General features: G+C 46.9%; 1 protein-coding gene across 1 annotated transcript in view; it reads left to right on the top strand.

The window, feature by feature from the left end:
* The window catches only part of Cdh13 (cadherin 13), a 674,883-nt gene that overhangs the window by 160,846 nt on the left and 492,718 nt on the right, over positions 1-21,319 (top strand). The window contains exon 2 of the mRNA XM_090356987.1: positions 10,176-10,287. Coding sequence (XP_090213113.1) covers positions 10,176-10,287 — 112 coding nt within the window. The remainder of the gene's footprint in view (positions 1-10,175; positions 10,288-21,319) is intronic.

The following is a 21,319-nucleotide window of genomic DNA, read 5'->3' as shown; positions in this document are numbered from 1 at the left end:
TGGAAGTCTCCCCGTGGTGTTTCTCATTTCAAAGGTAAGCGCTGTTGGGCGCAGGATGACTTCCTCCTGGACATGCTCACAAACAGGAAGTGATGCAGAGTGGGAGGAAGGGAGGGCTCTGAGGAGGGAGAAGGGAGGCCCTGAGCTAAGGGTGGAGCTCAGCCCCCTGGTCCTCGTGTGGCTGTACGATGAAAGAGTCCGTTGGAAGCCTCCGAGCAGTCTGAAGTAGCGGCGTGTTACTACAGCAGCCGTATGAGGTGAATCCGTGGACACGTTTTCCTCATCAGAGCCTCCAGTGGGATGTTTTCTCCAGGAGATGACTCAGGAAGCAGGGATGAGGGATGGAAGCACGAGGCGGAGGAGAAGAGAGCCAATGGAATGTAGCATCATGGCTGTCCATAGCTAGAGATGGACCCGTCAGCACCTGGAGAGCCATGTCACAGTGTCTGTCGGGACAAAGGCAGGATGTGCGGGTGTCGGGGGGGCGGTTAGCTGATCCTCGTGTCTCGTGAGTTGAGGGTCACCCTGAGATCTGAATTCTTCCCTAATCGCGCACTCTGGGACCCTCACATTAACCATGTTCCTGTAGGCTAGGAAAGGTCTCAGGGCAGAGGGGCCACAGAAAGACCAAGCTAAGGAGCCAGGTAAAGCTCTGGGGAAAATGTCCACCCTTCCCAGCAGGAGCTGGGGTTGGGGGTGGTCCCGGGCAGTGGGTTCAGGCACCAGAGCCACCCTCAGACCCCACACTTGTCTGTTCCCTGAGTCGCCTGTGCGCTGTCTACACACACGTCGGGGGTTGACCAAATGAGCTTTCTCAAGTCAAGTCTTCATCCTTCATTGATTACACCTTCTGGGGTTACTCGGGGCTCCTTCACTTGATCTGAGGACAGCAGATCAGATTCGGATTTGACACCACTGAAACAATTACCACAACCTTATACACCCATACAAACGCCACCGACTCTGCCAGGCTCCGCGGCACGTTTGTACTCTCATGCATTCACGCAGGCCAGCCTCTTACATATCTGTATTTTTCCTCTGAAATTTCCCATTTCAGACTAGCTGATTAATCCTGAAAATCTGAGTAGGGAAAAGTGAATTCCTCGTAGACAAACCTGTGGTTTCACTGGGCTGGTTTTGGCTCTGTTTTATCCAGACTCCAAAAGGACAAACCTTGTCCATTCAATCCTATTTTTCAGACAACAAAACACCTTCAAATAACCCTGAAAACAACCCAGAGCTTGTTGTGCCTGCCAAATTGCTCCCTGATTTTTGAGTTGGCATATTGTGGTGTCTGCCTTTACCCAATCTCCTGTGTGGAACATTCTTTTTTCTTCATATATTTTTATTGTAATTAATAGAAGGGTTACATTATGTTCACCAGATAGAAGGTGCATTACTTCACATACATTGATACCCTTTCTCATATCTCGGTCCCCATTTCCCTCCCCCAACTCCGGCCCCTCATGTTGTTTTCCCATCTTCCCTATCCTATTTCAAAAACTGTGTGGAGCATTCTCCCTGATGCTCTGCCACTTGAAAATTTTTCAAACATCTTTTCAATTGGGTCTTCTCTCTGATATGGCCCATCTCCCTGTTCTCATCTTAAGAGTGTGTTCCTCTTCCATTATTTCTGTAACACCTTACACATGTAGCCCATGCTAACACAAATCAGAGCAACACTGGCCCAGAACATCTACTGTGAGCCAATTTACGAACTAAACTCTTTGAGGGGTGGGCTTCACAACCCATCTGAACAACCACACTTAGTAATTTTTTTGTCTAAATGAGGAATCAAAGGCACAGAGAAGTTAAAAGTAAGTCAGGGTCACACAGCAATCAAGTGCCCGAACTAGGATTTGAACCACACAGTCTAGCTCAAGAAACTTTTCTCCTGACACTTGCTAATTCCTAATATATAGAAACATATGCTGTATTATACACCTCTGTGCCTACCTTATGCATTTGTTAAAGCCTTTGTGCTTTTTTTTCTGTCTCTACTTCTAAGCCCACAGACTGGTAGATAAGAGAATTTTTAAAAATTTCCACCAAGAACTTGTATTTGACAAAGGAGCCAAAAATATACAGTGGAACAAACACAGCCTATTCAATTATTGGTGCTGGAAAACTGGGCAGCCATATGCAGAAAACTAAAAATTGACCCTAGCCTTTTGCCATGCACAAGCAATAACTCAAAGTGGATCAAAGACCTCAACGTCAGACCGGAAACCGTGAAACTGCTACATGATAAAGTAGGAGAGACATTGGAATTCATAGGCATAGGCAAAAGATTCCTGAACAGAATCCCAGGGTCACAACAGATTGGAGAAAGACTCGATAAATGGGACTACCTAAAAATAAAAAGTTTCTGTACAGATAAAAACATAGTCGCAAAAGTAGAGAGACAGCCAACCAACTGGGAAAAGATATTCACCAACAATACATCTGACAAATGCTTAATATCCAGTATCTACAGGGAACTCAAGAAATTAATCCCCCGAAACCCAATAAACCATTCACTAAATGGGCAAGGGAACTAAAGAGAGACCTATCAGAAGAAGAGATTAAAATGGCAGAAAAGCATATGAGAAAATGTTCACCATCTATGGTCATAAAGGAAATGCAAATAAAAACAACCCTAAGATACCACCTTACCCCAACAAGAATGGCCAAGATTTTGAACTCAGACAATGACAGTTGCTGGCGGGGTTGTGGAGAAAAAGGAATCCTGCTACACTGCTGGTGGGAATGCAGACTAGTTCAGCCACTCTGGAAAGCAGTGTGGAGGTTTCTTAAAGAACTGAAAATAGACCTTCCCTACGATCCCGCCATACCACTCCTGAGCATCTGTCCTGAACATCATAACCCAGGATATGATAAGGACACCTGCTCAGCTATGTTCATCTCTGCACTATTCACAATAGCCAGGCAATGGAAACAATCCAGATGCCCTACTGCAGATGAATGGATACAGAAAATGTGGTATATATACACAATGGAATTCTACATAGCAACAGACAAGATAAAATAATGGCATTCGCAGGGAAGTGGATGAATCTAGAGCAAATCATGTTGAGTGAGACAAGTCAAGACCTAAGGAACAAAAGGCGCATGGTATCCTTAATATGTGGCTATTAAATCCAAAGAGTACAAGAGCGAGGACTCAATAACTGCATACCCAAAACTATGGACATGGTAATGGAAATATAAACATAACTATAGAGACATAAAAACCTGTGACTCTATAGACATAATGTTTTATTTCTTAAATTAATATGTTTCTATGACATACAAACCCTTAGACTAATTTTGATTAAGTTCTAAATACTAAGTCCCAGTGATTGTAAATAGAGATTCCCTCCTTGAACACTTGTTTGTTAAACTTGTCATTTAAAATATGATGTAAAAATCAACATTAATAAATTCTTTTAAAAAAGTGAAATAAAAAAATTAAAAGAAAAATTTCCACCAAGGATATTAATAAAACAATGGCCCTAGTAACTCCACTGAAACAATGGAAAGGAAAATTACAAGAACAAAGGACAGGAACCAACCCTGTGAATGCTCAGGGAAGGAGCACTTAGGAACTCTGCAGCCTTGTCAAAAGGCTCCAAAGACATTAATTTTCATTCCTTTTTCTTCCCAAACATCAACTGACCTTTACTTTCCTCTCCTTTCCCTCAGTGTTGGTTTTCCCAAATTACCCTATGCTGAGAAAAACTAAGTCAAGTTAGCCATGTTGTCTTGGTGTTCCATTGTAAAGTGTTGCTTTTGCCTCACAGTCATCCTCTCTCCCTCCTCCCTCTCTCTCTCTCTTTCTATCACACACACACACACACACACACACACACACACACACACACACTAACTCCTTTTTTCTACTTTCATCAATGCCTATGGTAGTAGAATGTCCATCCACAGTTTCTAGGATATTCATCCTCTTGGAAAGTCTACCACTTACCCACTTACATCCCCTTGGCCATATAACGTAGCACATTCATGGTTTGGGGTGGAGATTGGGCTGAGAGCATTCAGGAGGGCCCGCTGTCTCAGCAAGGCCTTCCAGCAACTGTGTACTGTAGGTGACATCACAAACACAAAGACTGAAACCATTTGCCAGAAGTCCAGGAAATGGCCACACAGCTAGAACACAGATGCAGGTTCATGTTGGATTTTGATCTCACACTCTTTTTTGTCAGCTGTGGGGCTTGAACTCTGGGTCTGGGTTCTGTCCCTAAGGTCTTCAGTTCAAAGCTAGTGCTCATACACATGGAACCATAGCGCTACTTTCTGTTTTCTGGCGGTTTATTACATATAAGAGTCTCAAAGAGTCTCATGGACTTTGCTGCCTGGGCTGGCTTTGAACCTTGATCCTCAGATCCCAGCCTCCTGAGTTTCTAGGATTCCAGAATTTGCTGGTGTCATACATTTTCAGGCGCTTGCAGCTTCTCTCTCATTAACTTGAGGGGAAAACTGTTGAATAGGGTCCAATTGGAAACAAGGTCTAGGAAGTTGGCTTTTAATTGTGTATGAAAATAGCAGTGGGGCGCAGAGATGGAAAAGTATTCTCTCTGTTGGCTTCTGCAAAATCACAAAATAATGTCCCTACAAGTATCCCCAAATGATTTCTAAGTGTCTATAACCGCGAGGGCCTGGAAGGTGACAGCTGCTTCATAGTCCTTGGGCATTAAAACACCGAGAACATTTTAAGGAAGTCGGGCTCCATGAAGTCCCAGTGTGTGAGTTCACACTGTGTGTGTGTGTGTGCTTGCGTGCGTGCGTGCGTGCGTGCGTGCGTGCGTGTGTGTGTGTGTGTGTGTGTGTGTGTGTGCGCGCGCACATGCACATGCGCCTGCATGTATGCGTGGCTTGGAAATGCTCTTTCTATGCTTCTTTTTTATAAAGGCTTCCAGGGTGCTGGGCTTTGGGTATTTGGCAGGATAAAGAATCAATCAAAATACAGTGCTGTAATGTTTTTATGTCCTGCAAGTCAGAGATAGTAGTTGCCTTTCTTCTCTACCAATCTTAAGCTCCTCCAAACTGACTCCAGCCGAGCGACTTTGACAAGAGTAAACCCGAGGTGTTTTGTGGCGATGATAAAGCACTTGTCCAGCCAGGTTAATAGCAAACACTGAGTTAGTCAGTGGAAAGGAAATAACAGAGAGCAGGGAGACAGGAGGACAGGAGTGGATTGGCCAGGGAGCTGGCTTAGAGGATGGGGCCTGAGGTTGCTGGCCACCTGTGGAGATAACTGCTCGTGGCAGAAAGGTTCTTTTTATTTACGGCTGCTTTTGAAGATGGTCGTGTTAAGCTTTCCTTTCAGTGCTGCCCCTTCTCACTGTCCACTGGCACGCAGTGGTGTGGAAGTCCCTGCTCCAGGCTCCATGACTCGGTGTGTAGTTCGCTGGGCTGGCCGTGTGACAGGCCATGCAGCTCAATACACAATGACACATGCTCTTCGCAGGCAGGGTCTCTGGGTGCTGTCCGTGCACAGTGGACGATTCTTGTCCTCTGATGTACTGGACAGCACTGACATCTCAGAGGCTTCCCTCTCTTTCCCATGGGTGAGAAGAGAGGGAGCCCACACAGAGCCCTTCCCAGGCCAGGCCTCTAGCTGGCATCTGGCATTCCACCTTAGCCTGTCGGACCACGGCAGGTTCTGCGTTCTGCAGTCGCCGGCCAGGTCCAGACACCACTGAGCTTGTGGGGAGGGACTTGCAGTGAGGAGCGACCTGGCTAGAAGGGTCTGGCTCCCTAGCCCAAAGCCCAGATGTGGACTCAGACACCTGAAGAGCCAGGCATGAGCATCTCGGGGTCTAGAAAGGCAGGGGGGCCTGGGGAGGGGCCCCAGGAAGGGCAGCGTGGGGGAGCGCAATCCACACAGCCCCCCAAATTCCCGGCCTGCCCATGCCAGCCATCATTGCAGGCCACATCCTACCAGGAACTGCCAGCTGGCATCTGAACCCATGCGAAGGAGGAGACAGAACACTTCTCTGGAAGTGAGCTTCCATGTTGGCTGTGCTCCTGAATGGTACCTGTCAGGACAAACACGCCCAGATCCCCGCTCTCTGTGCCGGAGGGGAAAGAAGGAAGCAGGCAGAGGGGGCGCCAGGACCTGAGGTCTGGGAGGGCGTTGAGGCAGGACTCTCGTGTGGTGAGAAGTGGGCTCTGAGTGCCCACCTCAAAGAAAGCTGGGTCGTTTCATAAACATGGCAGGCTCACCCGCCATAGTCATAGGTGCTCACTGAGAGAGCCCAGCACACACGAAGCTTCTGTTCTTCTCCTTGGAGACTCAGAGTTCACTGCTTCTCTTTCCCTACTTCTGATACTATTTTATCTGTCCATCCATACTCTGAGAGTATCGGTATAGCATGAGAATCAGTTTACAAAGACTGCATATTTATTGAACAGTCCTTATGTGCCTGGTACTCAAGTCTCTTTGCAATAATTAATTCCTTTAATCCTCACAGTGGCCTGCACAGTGCCATCATTTCCACCACCCCCTCCCCATTTTACATCTGAGGAAACAGAGGCAATGATACTCTTAACGTTAGGCTCGGGGTTTGTACCTAAGCAGCGTGGCTCAGATCTGTGCTCGGTGTCTTCCTGAGCCACGGATCTGCGTTAGTGGCAGGGTGATAATAGACATTTTTTTGGCAACCATGAAGTTTGATCATTGCTATGCTTCCAAAGGTGTGTTGGTTGCTTATTGTGCATGGGCAGTGATTTTAATCCATACCTGAGCCTAACGACCAGGTAGGAAGACAGATATTGGGGTAGTATGGATGATGGGTGTTTTGAAAAAGGTAACGATGGGCTTGCAGCACTGTTTTGAAGGCAGGCAGCATCTTCCAGAAGCAGCCAACCCTGAGACAGGCTTGCTGGGTTCAGATGCCGCCCAGGTGCTCCTTCCCATGGGAGCAGCACAGGCCGTCGCTCCCCACCAGCGACCCCTCCACTCCTTCATCAGGGCGGCTTTGTGATTTCAGGTCTAGAGGACTGCCCGTTAGAATGATAAGCTCTCCTCCTCTCCATTCGCCCAGCCGAGTCCATATCTTTGAGTTCAGAGCAGACGTGGACAGGAGCCCCTGCCTCTTCTAGGGGAAGTGAGACCTTCCCCTCCAGCTCCAGCTCTGATGCGCTCCCAAAGGGACCTAGGTGTTCTTTCAGGTTCTAATTTTCATCAGCTAATTGTGCCTTGTTCCCTTGTTCAACTGCAGGGCTGTCACAGTTGTTTATTGTCTATCTGTCCTGTAACATACTTCTTCAGATGCTTTTTTCAGATCATCCTGTTGCATCCTCACAGTCGTATCCCATGGGTGTCCCATTTTCCTGATTGTATTTAGATGAGAAAAGCAAGAGGCCGAGCAGCGGTGAAGCAGAGCTAAGGTGTAAGCAAGGCAGGAAGCTCTGGTGTTCATGCTTTTACCACTGTCTTGTCTGTGAGCTCCCTGCATCCCAAGGTGAAGTACTGGGACTAAGAAATGGAGGCGTGAGCAACTCTGAAGAGCTTTTTACCTCAGTGGATTGCCCTCGCCCAATAGGGTACAGGGTACTTTTCTGTAGGACAAGGGGGACCATTTAATTGGAGCCATTTAATCTGAGGTTTTGACTGGTAGATGGAGAAGAATTTGCAAAGACACATCTGTGCCTTTGGAGAGCCCTCTGCCACTTGGCTTCCCTGAGGCTCAACAGTTAGAAACGACTGTTTTTCCTTTTGTACCTCTAGAAGAATCCTGAGTAGTAAGCAGAGAGTGAGCACGGGTGGCCAGAAACAACCCCCGCTCACTCAGAGTCCAATGTTTCTCATCCCTTTTTGCCATTATTCCGAGATTCATAGGTTCATACTGCTGGGGCCCTGTGTCTCCCTCACTGGTCTGGGATTTGAGAGCAGAGTTAACCAGGCAGAAGGTTAGTGTGTCATTGTAGGCGTAAGGTGCCTGGAGGTGAGCTTTGCCCATTTCCTGTTTGACTACAGTACTGTTGGCCACTGGTAAAATTGCAGGAAAATGTTTCCTGGACCTCTGCTGTGGGTATGGGATACTCAGGGCGTGGGCCTCGTGACGGCTTCAAAAGCCGTCTGACCACAGCTTGGTCTCCAGGCAGGAGCCGAACAGGAGCTGGAATAGCACATCTGCCCCATTTGGGTTCAGAAAGATGACACTGGGCAGAGCAATGACACCTCCATGACACTTCTCTGCCGTCCCTCAGGCCAGCCACATCGTCAGCCTCCTGACGCTGATTCTTGCTCTCATTCTCAGGGTTCAGTGCATCTTGGCAGGTTGGTATTCAGAGAATGACTGGCTCCACAATTCCCAAGCTTGTGTACTTTACCTTGGAGTTTGCTGTATGGATGAGAATGGGCTTTCTACAACTACTTGTGTGCAGTGCTTATGTGTGTAAGGTCTAAAATCAGTTTTTTTTCAGACATGGAGTCATGAATTTGAGTGCAAGTAGTTTATTTGTAGGGCTGGTCTTAGGAAAGAAAATATCTTTGTAAAACTACTAAATAATACTAAATATAATGAATTGAAATGAATAAATTTCAAAGTATTAATTGAAACAAATATACCTTCAATATAAGTGGAATAGAATTGAATACATGGAAATAAATACAAATTGAGTATACATTAAATGTGAATTGAAATGAGTAGATCTTTAAATCCTTAAGAGGTCTGTGAGACAAAGAAAGAAAAGAAAACCCATGACAAGGGATGAAGCCAAGCAGCATGGTGGACAAGAAGAGCTGAGATGCATGTGGAAAGTGGAGAGAACACATAGACCATGTCATCTTGCCCAAAGGGAAGGTGGCTGGGTGTTAGGTACCAATTCCATCAGCTAGGGGAGAGTACTGATCTGCAAACACCCCCTACTGGTGCCAGCCTCCCGAGTAATTAAGGGAAATATTTTACCTAAAATAATCCACCAAGCCCCATTCCAATATGGGAGGCCCAAGGGGAATGGGCAGGACATTTTCTTTGTATCAAAGCAAAGGCCACGTATGCCTGGTCACATCCTGTTGCACGTATTTGTTCACCTCTTTGGGATCGTAGGTCCCTCTTCTGAAAACAATGTGTCTTCTAGTCCATACTTCATAGGGCTTTGGAAGAGACTAAGCGAGATTGTGTATGTGTGAGCTTAGCATAATGCATGTGTATGTTAAGGGCTCAAAGTCTTAGTTGTTCTTACTTACGAATCATGTGACCTTTCTTAAGTATTATGGAGCCGGTGTGGTGAAGGTATGCAGAGTAAACACATAAAGAAAGGAGGTTCCGATGAGACGGGTAGCCTCTGCATATTAGACTTTAAATCTATTTTTTTTCTGGGAAGGCAGCCGGTAACTTCCGATTGATCAAAGCACATGACCAAATTTTGTGATAAATAGATGAATTATCCTAAGAATCTGCAAAGAAAAAAAATTGAGCCTTGGAGAGCAATTATAAATTTTAGATTTTGTTTCAGCAACGAAAATGAACAGAAGTATAAAAAAGAAATGAGAAAAATTCATCTTAATAGCACATGTGTGAATTCCCCATGTGGAAAGTATTTCATGCAATTAATACAGCATTACTGATTTCATGGTTTCTGTTCTCTCTGTCACAATGTCATTGGAGTCCAATTTGTTGTCTGTATATACAATGTTTCCATTTGGGACCAGCTCCATCTCAGCTGCTCAGCCGACACCTGTGTGTGTGTGGCTTGTGGCTACCATATTGGGCTGTGATGGAAGAAGTCAGGGGGTGTGGGTTCCTCCCATGGAAAAGCGCCACTTTTCCCACTTCTCTGTGGATGCCAAGGTTCCTTTGCATGTACAAAAGTGAAGTTGGTTCTAACTCAGGCATCACGGGAAATTGACAGTTTCTGTAATGAAATTTCACACATGGAAGCCATGGTGAGGTTCTTAGCAGGTGTAAGATTCTGACGCTGCTATTTCTTTAACTGCAACTTAATGGAGCCGTAGCAGCTGTTTCCCTTGGTGTGTTTTCCAGACCTCGTTGCCAAAACGAGTTGCTAGCAGTCACAAGAGGAGGATCCACTTGCCTCTTCACTGGGGGAATGAAACGAAAACCTCAACTCATTTCTAAAAATCACAGATTAAAAAAAAAACACTAAAAGTGTTAGCCGGGCAAACATGCAAGCCACCTTTGTAATATTGATGGCTTTCGTCTCCTCAGGTGCTACTGCTCACATCTGCAGACGATCTGGACTGCACCCCTGGATTCCAGCAGAAAGTGTACCACATCAACCAGCCGGCCGAATTCATCAAGGACCAGGCGGTTCTAAACTGTAAGCACTGTGATTGGGAGATGCTCTTGGCAAACTCATGTTTGCATTCGCCAGTGGCTGGGGATGTATCTCAGGATCTGGTATTTCCTCAATGAATGTTTTCTGGTCTTCCTCCCCCCCGACCTTTGTGGGTCATGGGACTTGAACTCTGGGCCTGGGCGCTGTCCCTGAGCACTTCAGCTCAAGGCCACCACCCTACCCCTGGAGCCGCAGCCCCACTTCGTCTGGTCATCTTTCTTATGTCGCTGATCCAGGCAGAGGCTTTTGAACTAGAGACTTCAGTCCTGGAGGTTCATAGAGTGGTGTGTGTCTTTGTTCAGCAGTTGGTCGTCACTGGGCATTTTGGCTCCATTTCTGGTGGAAGGCTCGCTATGTCTAGCGTGAGTTCTAGTCTACATAAAGGAAGTGAAGTGCATTTCCTCTGGGCAGACCCTCGGAACACAGTCATTGCGTCTCCAAAGATTGTAGCTCTGCCTCTAGTCCCTCCTTCGCAGCATGAGATTAAAATAATGGTGAAGGCATGATATTGGCTGTTGGCCCTATTTAGATGAACAAATGAAAAGAAACTTGCATTCTCAATGTTAATAAGAGAGTCTTCAGAAAGAATCAAAGCCTTTGTCGCTCATTCTGTGGCTCAAACTCAAATCCCCCCAAATTCCAATTGATTTTCTTAAAGTGTACATCCCTCTGACGCAGGGTTGGTTGTGATTTCTTCCTAGTCCTGATGCCAGTGTTTGTATTCCTTTATCCACAAGGGAGCAGAGGGTACACGAGGAAATGCACAGCAAGTATAGCTTTCACATGATAGAATTGGAAGTGGATGGTACATCTCATTATTCATTTGTAGGCCCTTGAGTGCCATTCTTGAACATCTGGGCACCGAGGGTATGAAATCGCTGGTCTAATCTGGTGGTGCTCTGTAAGGCCTTTCTAAGGAATAATGTGATTGTGTATCAGCCTCTATGGTCTCAGCTGTGCTTTCTGGGTTAGTCCACGGTGTATGGCTAGCGAGCTTAACGGAAAGAGAAAGACATCAGTGTGGCTGAGGGGGCTATTCTGCAAGGGTCGTGGACATTGTAAGAGTCGCACAGAGTAATGGAGATGCAAGGTGGAGCATCCAGGAGCAAGCCAGGGTGAAGCCGTGCACGTCTCAATGCAATTACACCAAAGCCATCATCTCAGTAATGAGAGTCTGTGAGGATATGGTGCAGGCCTGGCTCTGTAAGTGAATTCCAATACGTGATTTCCTAATCATCGAATCCCCGAGCGTGGCTCTGGGTCACACCATCACGGCATGCATCTGTCTTCTGGCTTTTGTACTTATCAGAATCGAACCTGAGTTGTGAGAAACATTTTTCTCCCTTTCTTCCTTTCTCCATGTTTTCTTTGTCTGCCCATCTGTCTGTCTGTCCCTCTCTCATTCTCTTTAATTTTTTTTTTGCCAAGTGGCTATCTCAAATGGTGTCCATGTTCACATGCTTGGAAATGCGAGGCCACCCTGGGTATGGAAATTAATAGAGTTGGTATGCAAAGCAGGCCTGTAAATGTGATTGCTGCTGTAATCTTCTCAACACCAAACAGCTTTTAATTCACCACTGAGAAGCTGGAAACAATCATACTTTGGGGGATCTTTTTAATTTAAACTAGACTACACTGTACATTCCAATGTCATAGTTTTGTGTGCCTCTGTATGTGTGTGTGTGTGTGTGTGTGTGTGTGTGTGAATTCCCCAAGTAATTAAGTGGGTTATGGTTGTTGCTTCTGAGTAAGTGAGTGAGTGTAAACGAGGCTAGGCTGATTACCCGTGATAGCACATTTAGGAAAAGTCAGTGTTAGGGGAATTAAGAACATTTAAAATTTTATGCTTGTGCGTGAATAGTTGGTCAGTAAAATCTGATGAGCCCCTCTCACTGAAATTGGATGTCCGTTTATATTACTAAGGTTGGAAAAGAAACACAAAGAATAGATCTGGTGAGGTAATTTCAAGTTCATCTCAAAGGAATGGACATAAGCTAATCTGAGAATAGATTCTGTGAATATGGCTAATTGTGCCTAAAAGAGGAAGGCAGTTTTCATAAACCGAATAATACCAACTGCATATTATTTAGAAAGGCCTGCATTTCCCAAAGTGGCAGTAATGTTTTATTGTATTCTACTTTCAGGAGAAAAGAAGAAGCCTCAAATACTGAATGGGCTAGGCTATCTAAGCAACTGAGATTTTAAAAGCAGCCTCTTCCACCTCCACTTTGTTTTCCTCCTCTCCCCTCAGTTTCTTTTATGCACTTTGTTAGGGCTCAACACAAAAACCCTTCTCTCCCTTTGAAAATGCGTGATTAACCAAGGAACCCGTGAGTGGTTCATGCTTTTAGAATGAAGATTCCCTTCACAGAAAGCATGAGATGCAGCATCTACATGGAAAAGGAAAAGAACTAAACCACACCAAGAAGCTTTCAAATACTAACCATCCAGGAAATGGCTGGAGATTCTCCAGTGATACCCCAATCCATGTTCATGCTGTTGCCACAGGATGGGTAGAGAGAGCTGGGCCAGGACCCATTATTTTGGGCCTTACTTCTGGCCTTTGCCCTTTATATGGCTCCTTGATCATGGCATTATTTAAGAGTCGGAGTTGCCAAACATCCTGATTTTTTGTGTTGGGAAAGGTGGAAATGCAGCATAACCAATCAATTCCTGTCTCTGCTCCTCCCCATTCTATAAAGTTGCCTGGAACTTTGCCTGACGGAGTGTATCTCCTCCTAGAATAGACTTGTGTCCAGAAAATTCGGTGTTCAGCTTTTAGCAGGTTGGGGGAATGTTTATTCTGTCCCTGGCTTCCTGCTTTCTTTGTTCCTTTTATCCCTTTTCATCTCCTTCTTCACTTCTCAATGACTTATCTTTTTCCGCTTTAACTGTTACTAATGGTCACCTCCATTCCTTTTATTTCCCTAATATTTTATTCACTGTTCACTTCAACACATCTTTCCTTCAGTTGTTCTAAAGCCTTTTATTTTCTTCACATCCAAATAACTCTTTCTTCTGCTCTCCTTTCCGCTAACTAGACTTGCTTTCTTCTTTAAAAGGCCATTTTTCAACAAGCTGATAGGATCAAAACATAGTATCCCACTCTTCCTTCTAATGTTACTAGAAGAGTTCTTTCACTGTAGCTCTCACAGTACAATGCAAAGCCCTCAACTCATGATAACTTGGGGAAAACTTTTTTGACTTATCTCTGTCTTGAAAGGAGAGATGGGAAGATATGGCTAATCCCATTGTTTCAATGAGAGGTACAAGGAGAAAGGGGAAGGCAGCTTCAGCTTGGTCCACTCCAGGTCTTTAGACTCAGAGAGAATCTGCAAAGGAGTTGGGACAACCCTGGCACCCAGAACTCTCCGATGGCTCGATGGCTGGGTGTGGTTGCTCTTTTTGATGTTGCAACATGGAAACCATAGGATCCCAGTAACTGGGTTGCCAACTTGGCCAGTGGCCATGGGAACAGCCTTGCAGCTGACCCCTAGAATAGAAGACCTCGAAGCCTACTCACATAGCTTTCCTGGATAACTGGCAGGTAACTGGCCAGGGTAGAAAATGCTAAGCAATAAACTCTGGCTCTCGTGTGTTCTGGAAACACACACACACACACACACACACACACACACACACACACACTCCCTCTCTCCCTCTCTCTCTCTCTCTCTCTCCTTCTCTCTCTCTCTTCTATCTTACTAGAAAGACTTCCTGACACTAGAAGGCTCTGTGGCCATTGAGTTCCCTGTGGGAGACCCACCTTTTGACCCTTCCTGCCCTCGCAGGGGGAGAGATGCTTCTCTTCCAGTGTGCACAAAGGATGCCCTGCTGGCCAGCCAGCGACTACAGGACTGACTCTCCTTCCCCACTCTTCAGGGTTCTCTCCTGCAGTGTGTTTGGACACAAGCACACAGGTACACGAGAGGAAGTTCACACCTAGGCTTACTGACCCTCACACTTTTAGTGAAGAACTTTCCTGGGATGGACTAGAGTAGACCCAACCTGTGCAACCTCAGGTCAGCGCTGCTTTCTTACCCATGCCATGAGGATGCGGTCAGGCTGCTCCTGCCTCTGGACCTCCGCCAGTGCATAGTGGAAGTAAGATCTCTCGGATGCTTAACGTAGCCTCCACCTGAAGTGACTGGCATCATTTCTGCTCCATTCTAGCAGCAGAGCTAGTGATGAGCCAACCTGAGGGAAGAGGGGCGACGACCCCGGGCAGGGGCCACAGAGCCCCTGCTCTAGGAAATGTCGTGACATGGCGTTACCCAATCCCGAAAGAAAGAAACAGACCCCAAGGAAGCAGCCACCTCCGTGCCTCACAGCGGCCATAGCTGTGGGGTCAGCTGAGTCTCAATTTTCTGATGATGGTATAGTGATAAGTGAAGGAAATCTGAGTTTTTCCATCGCATTCCTGAACCTGGCAGAAACTGACAGAGAACTTGCGGTGCGTATGGCTGTTTGTTCCCGGTTCACAGTCAAGTTCATTCTTGCTCTTTTGCTTGGTTGTGGAAGGCTGCAGCACCACACTGCCCAGGACCCCTGCCCATAGGGTCCCAGGCCCTCCCCACGCGCTCCTCTCTCCAAGATGCTGGTGGTCAGGCCGCCACGACACTCGTCTTAGGGAACAGCCATGAGCCAGCAGAGTTGCATTAATCATATTTGTATTTAACATACATGAGTCATGGCTTTTGAGGGTGTTTTTAATTGACTATAAATCAAACGCGGAACTTGAAAAATGAAGGCAATTAATGAAAAAGCAATGTGAGAGGTGTTTTGCATCCTAACTCAGGAAATACATTGCCAGTGAATTAAATGTCAAAACAAAGGCCCCTTTGACCCTGCTGAGCAGATTTTATTCGGATGGTAATAAATGGGTGAACTTTCCAACCTGGAAGATGAAGGAATGCCTGCTTCCCCAGCTCACGCTGACTTAGGCTTTTGTCTATATTTTTTATTCTAGAGAAGTTCTGAAGTTCATTTGGTTTAATTTTCTTACTCTGACTTCCAAAAAAAATAGCAAGGACACTATCCTTTCCTTTTTGTGAATATCTTTCACACTTGTAGCATCTTCTGTGTCCCATGTCAGGGCAGGGGACTGATGGAGGCGTGGAATCACTTAGTGTTCTGGCTTGCAGTGTGGGTGGACTGGAGATGGGCCTGGCTCCACCTGGTGAGTTTGTTTTGAGCTGTCACCCAGTGCCCAGGAAATGACTGTGCTGCCACCTGATTCACTCTTATAAAGTTGATTAGAAAATGGATTCCTATTTACATTAAGAATTTCTCCCATATAAACAGAGCCCTGAAGAAATGGGATGTTTTTGTAGCTGCCTCCGACCTTCCCACCAATGTATTTGTAACCATCTAGTAATCTATCAATATTTATTAGGATCCTCATGAATGCATTATTAGTAATTACCTTATAAATATGAACTACTGTAATTAACTGGCTATAAGATAAGAAATACGCCAGGCTCTGGTGGCTCACACCTGTCATCCTAGCTACTCAGGGGGCTAAGAGCTGAGGAATCATGATTTGAAACCACCCCAGGCTGGAAAATCCATGAGATTCTTATAGCTAATAAACCACACAAAGCCAGACGTGGAGGTCGGGTTTACGTGGTAGAACACCATGCTTCAGCTTTGCCAAGGGAGAGCAGGAGACCCTGAGTTCAAACCCGGGTATCCCTGCGCCCACGTGCGCATGTGTGCTGTGCATGCTCTCTTACACACACAGAAATGAATACATGCCTGCATACGAGTTTGGGACATCACTAAGTACTTAGAGGTCTTTGTGCTGGACATGGGTCTTCATTTTATGTTGAAGAAAAGTAATAGAGTATAAGAGTTCTGAATAGGAGACAAGTGAAGGAGAAGAGAAGTGAGGTTCAGGCTGGCCTGGAGTCATTTTAGAAGTTCAGAGAGAGTAATGGTTAAGACTGAGGAGAGGAGAAGCAGAGAGGAGACAGCCGCGTGACTGGAGGGCAGTGTTGTGGGATCAGAGCGAGAGCCAAGCCCCAGGGAATCCACCATGGCTGAGGGGACAACCGAGAAGGATTTCCCAGGAGAGGGTGGCATCCTCGCGGCGGTCAGATCCCAGTTACAACGCTGGCGGGAGTCACACTTTCCTCCAAGGGCCTGTCACATGCTCAGGTACCTAGTGAGGGCGAATGAGGGCCACTTTGGTTACAATCAACAACAGTTCAGCATCAGTCAGCTACACCAGAAACATGTCACCCTACATGACTGGAAACGTCGAATTGTGGGTTGTCTTCAGAAACATCTAGATACGCAACCTCTGCTGGTGTCGATGGTTCCTTAGTTCGGATTTCTTTGGGGTTGGCTTAAATGTTCACGGTCAGGGGTCTCCCTCCAAGATGGCCACTGGGCATCCTCCTGGCCTTTCTGTCTTCAGCTCAACTACCCCAAGCCTTCCTTCCCCAGTTCCAGCCAAGGTCCTCTAGCGAACTCCGTGTAACTCGTGTCCCATCCCTGAGCAGTCATGGATCTAAGATGATCTGCCTCTCCTGTTATGTGGGGAAATGTGTCGGGGTCCTTCGAGCCCGGTCCCCCTCTACTAGTGGGGGATGGGAAAAAACACACCCCAACCAGGCCAAGCCGCGAGAGGAAGGGGCCCACTGTCCTCCCGCACCCGACCTTCTTACCCCGGAGCACGAACAGAGACGCCACGCCGCTTCATCAAGACAGGAAGATCTCTCTCTCTCTCTCCCTCCCTCACTCCCTCCCTCCCTCCCCCCCTCTCTCTCCCTCCCTCCCTCCCTCCCTCCCTCCCTCCCTCCCCCCCTCTCTCTTCCCTAAATCCCTCCTCCTTATATTGGGTGAGGGAGCCTACCAGTATACAAGATGGACAGGACAAAGAGGTCCACGTGTTTTATCCCTACTACAAGCCTCAGCAGAAAGTTAGTAGGCAGGGCGTTACGCGGCCCCCAACAGAAATGGACGTGCTATTTGTTGGAAGAAGCGAAGATGCAGGCTGGGGTACCGGATCATCTTCCAGGAACGTTCCGTGTTCCCTCCAGGGATGCACTAGCCACCATGAGTGCAGGTGGTGCTCTACCCATGGAAACGTCCAGAGCTCAGCACACACACATGTGCCCATGTCTTCTCTGTGGCTGGGGAGGAGGAGAGCTCTCCCACTGTGCCAGGCTCCTTGCTGGTGATGCTGGTGAGCAGATTGCTTAATTAAGACTGTCAAATCGTAAGTGCTGCCATATGGCCCCACACTTCAACCTGTTGAGTGCTTTCATTCACAGGGTCCTGGAGCTGTCATAAATCTCCTTCATTTCTGTTTTTCTTCAAGGGATTAAGAGTATAAGAACATACGGACAAACAAGAGTATCTCCTAATTTAAGGTATTAGAACCATATGAATCGGGGTGCTTAATGAGAAAGGCAGCAAGATGTAAATTGGGAAGGATTAAGCATGCCTTCAAATAGTTTGAGGCAGCAGAAGATCTTATTATCCTGTAACAGATCAAATTCACACACATCCTAATAATCAGAATGCCCTCTTTCTGTCCTCTGCACCTTCATTTTCAAGGAAATGTTTCACTCGCTGAAGAGCAACACGGAAAGAGATGCAAATGTTTACCAGTCAAAATATTCCCAAGCATTCTCATATTTGACCTAATTTGGTTCCTCCCTGATGGAGACAGGGATGGGAAAATGGCAAAAAAAAGAGGTCCGTGTTGAGTGCCCACCATTCATTTGGCCAATTAGTCAAGAAAGATTCCCTGATCACGCACCCCATGCAGACCCTCTGCCTAGGCGGGAGGGAGACCGCTCTGGAGCAGATAGCAAAGATGCCTCCCCCACTGGGCTTCATTCTAGCAGAGAGAAGCAGACATGGTAGATCCTGCATGTGAGGCTGCAGGAGGATGGCGCCTGAAAGGGTGTTGATTAACACCGAGAGGGAAATGAGTCAGATGGCAGAGGTCTGTGGAAGGGGAGTCAAGGAAATGTATTCTAAGAAACCAAGACCCGAGCACTGCGAAGGAGCCAACCACACGAAGTGGAGAAACATTTAGATAGGAATCCAGCTCACACGAAAGTCGTGTGAGGGAAACAGGATTTCTGGGTTGAGACACCATCCCATGGAAAGGGACTATCGCCGAATTGTCTCAGCTCGATGGGAACAGGAGAGGAGAGTGGAAGGGGAGTTCAGAGCCCAGGACTGCACAGGAGGTGTTGGGTTGGAAATGCATTGGGGTCCCTCACCCCAAGGCCACGGTCAGTCCATATGGACCCTGCTGCTGGTCTGGGCCCCTCCCGTGGCATCTACGCCAGGCCCTTCTCCCGCTGGCCGTCATGTGGGCTTGTTGGTCTCTCACAGGGATGCTCTTTGTATTTCCAGTGGTTTTGTGTGGTTTCCTCATCTGTGAGCTGGAGGGCGTATTTCAAGGCTTAGACAAGATGGTGCCCGCCACAGGCAAGTAGCACAGGGAGGTGTGTGGGTTTATCCCTTGTGAGGACAAGGCCAGTGAGGGGAACCTCTGCGGTTGAGACAGGCCAGGCCTTGGTCAGCTGAAGGTGTCCAGGAGGGGGTCCTGTCCAATGTGGCACCTGTGAAAGAATGTGCTTCCCTCCCACCTTCTCTGCGGCTCCTGTGGGCTTTCTGTTCTGTCCCTGGGGTCCTCGCTTTCCCTCCCAGGACCCACGGCTCCCCCAGAGATGGCATCTTTGGGTTCAATAGTAAAACTCACGCTCCTGGGGGAATTTATTTTTTTAAGCATAGATCCAGCTGTGTTCTGGAACCCGGAAACACAAACAGCATCGTGTCAAAGGCGTTATGAAAACACTCCTGCATTTCTTAGGAGAGCGCCTGGTGAGAAGTTGCAGCCTTGCCCTCCAGGGGACACTCCCCTGGCCTCCTCATGTCCCAGCTATTTCCCCACCCCACTGGGGAACCGTGGGAAGTGGCAGCCTGACGGGCAGTCCCTGACAAGCGGCCGGCCGCTGCATGGCTGATTTCTTTTCCCCAAACAAGCCAAAATAGTTGTCGGCCATCCAGGACCCGCTGAACTATGCCTGTCAGACCTCCCAGAAGGGTCTATTTTTATCTAAAATGGGTTTTAATTTTCCTATGTGTACACTAAATTCCGTGAGAGGAGGAGGGCGGCGGGAGGTGGATGGGAGGCTCCAAATGAGGAAACATTGATTGTGAAGAACATGAAAGAAATAATTAGTGCTTGAAAAACAGCTCGAAATATAGGTAAACCCTCCAAGGAATACGGTTAGCACGGCATGCTTTTCAGTAGAAGGAAGTTCGTTCGTGGGATTAAAATCAGAGGGAGAAGGTAAGCGGAGAAGTTCGTTTGTGCCAGGAAGGGGCTCAGCGTCAGAGGCAGCGCCTGCGGGAGGACCAGCCCAGACACCAGGCCTCGTGGGGTCAGCTGGGCTAGCCATCACCTCCCAGCACCCACAAGGAGCCCACAGCCAGGCCCAGGCCCCGGACTCCCCGCCCTCAGGAGGGAACACAGAGCCGCAGCTCTTGTGTGAAGAAGGCATGGAGCCTTGTGCTGGATGCTTCGATCGCTGTTCCAGAGTTGGCCCTTTGGAGGCAAGACCAAGAACGATCAAGAGCAAGTGAGGTCTGAGCTGAGCGTGGAAAGCTGTCGTTCGTGTCAGGCGTTATCCATGTTGGCTCTTGAGATGGTCTGATTTGGACCTTTTGCTGCCTTTATGGGCAGTTCTGACCCAGCACCTCTGGTGATGGCTGGGGTTCCTCTTTACCTGAGGAGAAGGTGGTTTGTTCCTGTGTGGGAAAATATTTGTCCCACTACAACTGTAACTTAGTGACTTAGTTAGGGTTCTCATAAACGTGTATAGCTCACACTTTCAGCCTAACTTTCTTATCAAAAAGAGGCATCAGAATGGACAAAATCTCGAGAGCCACCCACCTCCCCCACCCAGGTTCGAACAGCAGGAACTCAGAATCGGGACAGGACTTTGCAAACCTATTAGATGCACAGCTAGATTTGTTTCCCTTTGGTTGACTTCAGTGCATCACAAATTGAATTTTTCTTTTTTGCCAGTCCTGGAGCTTGAACTCAGAGCCTGGACATTGTACCAAGCTTCTTTTGCTCAAGGCTGGTACTCTACCACTTGAGCCACAGTGCCACTTTTTCTGCCAGGGCTTTATGCATGCTAGGCAAGCATTCCACCACTAAGCCACATTCCCAGCCCATCAACTGACCTCTCTTTCTTTCTTTCTCTCTCTCTCTCTCTCTCTCTCTCTCTCTCTCTCTCTCTCTCTCTCTCTCTCTCTCTTTCTTTCTTTCTTTCTTTCTTTCTTTGTTCCAGCCCTGGTCTTGGGCTCAGGGCCTGAGCACTGTCCTTGGGTTTTCTCAAGGCTAGAGCTCTACCACTTGAGCCACAGCACCACTTCTGGCTTTTTTCTATGTATGAAGTACCAAGGAATTGAACCTGGGTCTTTGTGCATGCTAGGCAAGCACTCTACTACAAGGCCAAACTCTTAGCCCATAAACGGACTATTTTTAAAGGTAAGATTAATTTCCTAAAAATTAAAAATGTAACACCAAGTGGCCTACTTGCCAAAGATTATACTTACCTCCACATACAAATAGCATACCAATAATACATGTATTTATACGTGTTGACATTTAAGTAGCCATATATTTGTAAGCAATTAAATGATCAAAGAAAGATTAGAATAAGTTTGTTGGGTCTCAAGCCACGTACAAACCTGGTTAATGTTTGCAGGCATACAGCTGTCTGTCATCTGTGACATGATCTTTTTGGTGAAGTGTTACTTGCCTCTCTGCTAGATAGAAACTTCTACATTAATATGAGATTTCACTAAGTCTGTAGCTTTTAATGAGTAGTGAAGAAATCACAGTGATGGAGGCAAATTGTCTCAGGAAATGAATACTCCTGGAATGGATTTATATTATTTCGTACTTGTAATTGAAAGCACTTGCTACCCACCTTTTTGTCTTGCTTTTAAATCCTAGCTATATTCTTCCATA

The sequence above is a fragment of the Megascapheus bottae genome, chromosome 24 (assembly GCF_031878675.1).
Source record: "Megascapheus bottae isolate mThoBot1 chromosome 24, mThoBot2.hap1, whole genome shotgun sequence".
Classification (NCBI taxonomy): Eukaryota; Metazoa; Chordata; class Mammalia; order Rodentia; family Geomyidae; genus Megascapheus; species Megascapheus bottae.
The sequence above is the reverse complement of the archived record's forward strand: the minus strand, read 5'-3'. Positions and strand labels throughout refer to the sequence as shown.